Source organism: Sander vitreus, unplaced genomic scaffold, assembly GCF_031162955.1.
Source record: "Sander vitreus isolate 19-12246 unplaced genomic scaffold, sanVit1 ctg215_0, whole genome shotgun sequence".
Taxonomy (NCBI): domain Eukaryota; kingdom Metazoa; phylum Chordata; class Actinopteri; order Perciformes; family Percidae; genus Sander; species Sander vitreus.
In genome coordinates, this window is record NW_027595407.1 from 307,501 (window position 1) to 312,133 (window position 4,633).

A 4,633-nucleotide genomic window follows, 5' to 3' on the forward strand; every position below is an offset into this window, starting at 1 on the left:
CATTCTTCTCTCTCCAATAATCAATTTAGCTCTGTGGCGCCAGACAACACACACACACACACACACACACACACACACACACACACACACACACACACACTCTCTCCGGGTGTTTTTACTTTCACCTGGGAATGATTTAGCGTTTTCAGTCTGTCACTTACTGGCACTGACACACACACACACACACACACACACACACACACACACACACAGATGCACACATACACACACACACACACACACACACACAGATACACACACACACACAGATGCACACACACACACACACACAGTCAGATGTTTGTTTGAAGAGTGTTAGTGTGTGTTTTCATAGTCTGCAGAAACTTAAGCTCCTAAAAGCCTACACACACACACTAACACAGAGACACACACACACAGACACACACACACACACACACACACACACACACACACACACAGTTGGGATAACAAACACATGCAGTGGGAGGTTTACAGAGCGAGCCTCGACTGGTTTCTTCTGGCGTCTTCAGTTGAAGAATCAAGATATATCTGGAGAAGAGTCTAGGTTTTTCTTTTATATCAAAGACGATGAAGGTGAAGAATCAAGATGTTTCCATACGAAAGATAATAAATGTAGGAGATGTCAAAATGTCAACAACCATCAAAACTAGGGGGGGGGGAATCACATGGTACGGTACACGACACATGGTTACTGACACATGACTACTAGCCAGTCAGACGCAGAGTATGAGGGCCCTGACAGTACCTAGGTAAGGACTACTAGCCAGTCAGAAGCAGAGTATGAGGGCGTGCCCTGACAGTACCTAGGTAAGGACTACTAGCCAGTCAGAAGCAGAGTATGAGGGCCCTGACAGTACCTAGGTAAGGACTACTAGCCAGTCAGAAGCAGAGTATGAGGGCGTGCCCTGACAGTACCTAGGTAAGGACTACTAGCCAGTCAGAAGCAGAGTATGAGGGCCCTGACAGTACCTAGGTAAGGACTACTAGCCAGTCAGAAGCAGAGTATGAGGGCGTGCCCTGACAGTACCTAGGTAAGGACTACTAGCCAGTCAGAAGCAGAGTATGAGGGCGTGCCCTGACAGTACCTAGGTAAGGACTACTAGCCAGTCAGAAGCAGAGTATGAGGGCGTGTCCTGACAGATATATAATATATATAACACAATAAAGGAAAGGGGGGAAAAAGCATATGAGCACTTTAAACGTTTCCTCAACCTGCTGTTGTTTTAGCATTTAGTTTCTCTCTATGTATCTGAACAGAGAGAGAGAGAGAGAGAGATTTCTGATGTAACAGGTCGCTTCATGTTTCCTTTGGAGAAACAGAGACTGTTTTTCTTTTTTGTTCCTGTCTGATCGTTTCTGCCTCACTGAGAGCCAGAGTGTGATCAAACGTGTGTGTGTGTGTGTGTGTGTGTGTGTGTGTGTGTGTGTGTAGCTGAGCTGTGGTCATCGCTGTAAGCAGGTGTGTCATCCAGGTGTGTGCGAAGAGAAATGTCAGCAGAAGGTGAAGCTCAGATGTCCCTGCAAGAGGATCAAGAAGGTACACACACACACACACACACACACACACACACACACACACACACACACACACACACACACAGATTTAATCTTTGGTCTGAACTGGACTTTATGTTCACAGCTGCTGTTACTGAGTAAATTCAGGATCAGAGCTGCTGAATATCTGCAAGGTTTTTTTATTCATGTGTGTGTGTGTGTGTGTGTGTGTGTGTGTGTGTGTGTGTGTGTGTGTGTGTGTGTAGGAGTTCCCGTGCTCTCTGTCGGATCAGTGTGTGGTTCAGTGTGACGATGCCTGCAGAGACCAGCAGAGGAAAGTCAGCCAGGTAAACAAACGCACGCACACCTTTACAGTTACTGAGAGAGTGTCACACCTGCATACACACTAACCTGTGTGTGTGTGTGTGTGTGTGTGTGTGTGTGTGTTCAGGTGAAGGAGGCGGAGCAGAGAGCAGCTCAGGAGGAGGAGCAGAAGAAACTTCAAGTGAGTATACAGACTCTTCAAACTGCAGTTAATGAGAATTAAGACTATTTTAAATGTTTTTGTGTCTAAGTGACGCGAACAACAACCTGTGAAATTAGTCCAGCGTTAAGCAAAAAACGAGCTGCTATGTGACGTTAACGGGCAATCTGGCCACCAGACTCCATGTAAATAATCAGGACTTTTAGCGTGTATAGAGTCAGCATATCTCCACCAGACTCCATGTAAATAATCAGGACTTTTAGCGTGTATAGAGCCAGCATATCTCCACCAGACTCCATGTAAATAATCAGGACTTTTAGTGTGTATAGAGTCAGCATATCTCCACCAGACTCCATGTAAATAATCAGGACTTTTAGCGTGTATAGAGCCAGCATATCTCCACCAGACTCCATGTAAATAATCAGGACTTTTAGCGTGTATAGAGCCAGCATATTTCCACCAGACTCCATGTAAATAATCAGGACTTTTAGTGTGTATAGAGCCAGCATATTTCCACCAGACTCCATGTAAATAATCAGGACTTTTAGTGTGTATAGAGTCAGCATATCTCCACCAGACTCCATGTAAATAATCAGGACTTTTAGCGTGTATAGAGTCAGCATATCTCCACCAGACTCCATGTAAATAATCAGGACTTTTAGCGTGTATAGAGCCAGCATATCTCCACCAGACTCCATGTAAATAATCAGGACTTTTAGCGTGTATAGAGCCAGCATATCTCCACCAGACTCCATGTAAATAATCAGGACTTTTAGCGTGTATAGAGCCAGCATATCTCCACCAGACTCCATGTAAATAATCAGGACTTTTAGCGTGTATAGAGCCAGCATATCTCCACATGTAAATGGGTGGATTAAGGGTTTATTTCAACCAAACCAGAGTGGTGATTGGTTGGTGCCTTCTTGACTGAGAAAAGCCAGCAAATGTGTTTTTCTTTTTTTAGCTCATGTGGATGAAAGACAACAACTCCCAGAATGCACTTGCTTTAAAACACAACCCTTTTAATACGATGTTAACTGGATGTGTGTTTGTGTGTTCAGGAGGAGCTGGAGGCGTTCGAGAAGCGCCAGCAGCGAGGCGGTCGGAGGAATAAGAAGCGCGGGAGGAGAGAGGAGGTGGAGGACGAGGGGGGGAGGATGGCGAGGTGGTGGAGGCGCTGCGCCGCCTTCGTCCTCGTCCCGCTGGGCGGCGCGCTGCTGTCGGCCGCCGCCTTCTACCTCCTGAACACGGCCTGACCTGAACCAACGCGCTGCTGCCTCACACACACACACACACACACACACACACACACACACACACACAATAAACCAGATACACACACACACAATAAAACAGATACACACACATATATATATATATATATATATATATATATATATATATATATATATATATATATATATATATATATATATATATATATATATATATATATATATATACACACACACACAGCTGTCGTCTTATCTTCTGTGACACACACACAGGACGAGGAATACTGTTTATTTACCTCCGTCTTATCTTCTGGTGTGTGTCTCTTCTTCCTGTTCCACATGTCCTCTGCTCGTTATGATCATGATTATTATTCTGTCCGTTATTTCTCGTCTGTCAGACAGCAGAACACACGGAGAAACCCTCGCGTGATGTCATGGAATGTTTTATTCTGTTGATCAACCATTAAAGGGGTGGTTCAGAATTTTGGACATAGGACCTAATTTCCAGGTTAGCCAGTGTGTTAATTATCAGTGGAGACCGTTTTCAACACGTTTCAGTCCTTCCAGCTGCAGTTAGCTGGTGCTAGGCTAACGGAAGTCAACAGTATCTGCTAGCCTGCCACTAAAAACAGTCTTACCCACTCCACAGTACACCCGAGGCAAATACATTACAACGCCAGACAATTGATGTAAATGTCTGTTGATAGAATAATGTTAGAATTAAAACTACTACTACTATTTTATCACATTGCAATAGTTATACTTTGTTCCCTGCAGTTGGTAGCATAGGCTACAGCAGCGGCGGAGTGATATTACCAAGGCTACTGAGAAAGCCAGTTTATTTACCTGCCGCTGTCACTCATTGCTACAGAAGCAGAGTACATTGCACGAAGGAATCAACACAATGCATTGACCTGTAACGTTATCTCCACTAACGTCAGTCTCAATCTATCAGTAGCAGCTAGGCTAACGTTATGCAAGGGGCTAGCTTCATTAGCAAGAGTAGCCTATCAAAAGTTAATGCACATTACACATTCACCACTTGAGTGTAGTCGCCGTCTCTGTTTACTTTTCGGCGCAGTACTACTAACAACCTCGGGTGTACTGTGGAGTGGGTAAGACTGTTTTTAGTGGCAGGCTAGCAGATACTGTTGACTTCCGTTAGCCTAGCACCAGCTAACTGCAGCTGGAAGGACAGAAACGTGTTGATAACGGTCTCCACTGATAATTAACACACTGGCTAACCTGGAAATGAGGTCCTATGTCCAAAATTCTGAACCACCCCTTTAATGGTTGCAGCTCGAGTCTGAAAATAAGTTTTTTTAATCTGAATTGTTAAAACAAAACTTGATGGTTCTTCAGTAAGTTTTATGTTAATCACAACGTAACGTTAAAGTTTCTGTTTGTTTGTGTGTTT

The 4,633-nt window shown here is 44.1% G+C and overlaps 1 protein-coding gene across 1 annotated transcript in view; it reads left to right on the forward strand.

Moving 5' to 3' along the window:
- The window catches only part of nfxl1 (nuclear transcription factor, X-box binding-like 1), a 29,333-nt gene extending 25,967 nt beyond the window's left edge, over positions 1-3,366 (forward strand). Inside the window, exons 22-25 of the mRNA XM_078244384.1 lie at positions 1,436-1,540; positions 1,764-1,844; positions 1,949-2,002; positions 3,043-3,366. Coding sequence (XP_078100510.1) covers positions 1,436-1,540; positions 1,764-1,844; positions 1,949-2,002; positions 3,043-3,237 — 435 coding nt within the window. The 3' untranslated portion in view covers positions 3,238-3,366. The remainder of the gene's footprint in view (positions 1-1,435; positions 1,541-1,763; positions 1,845-1,948; positions 2,003-3,042) is intronic.
- Positions 3,367-4,633: the final 1,267 nt, after the last annotated feature.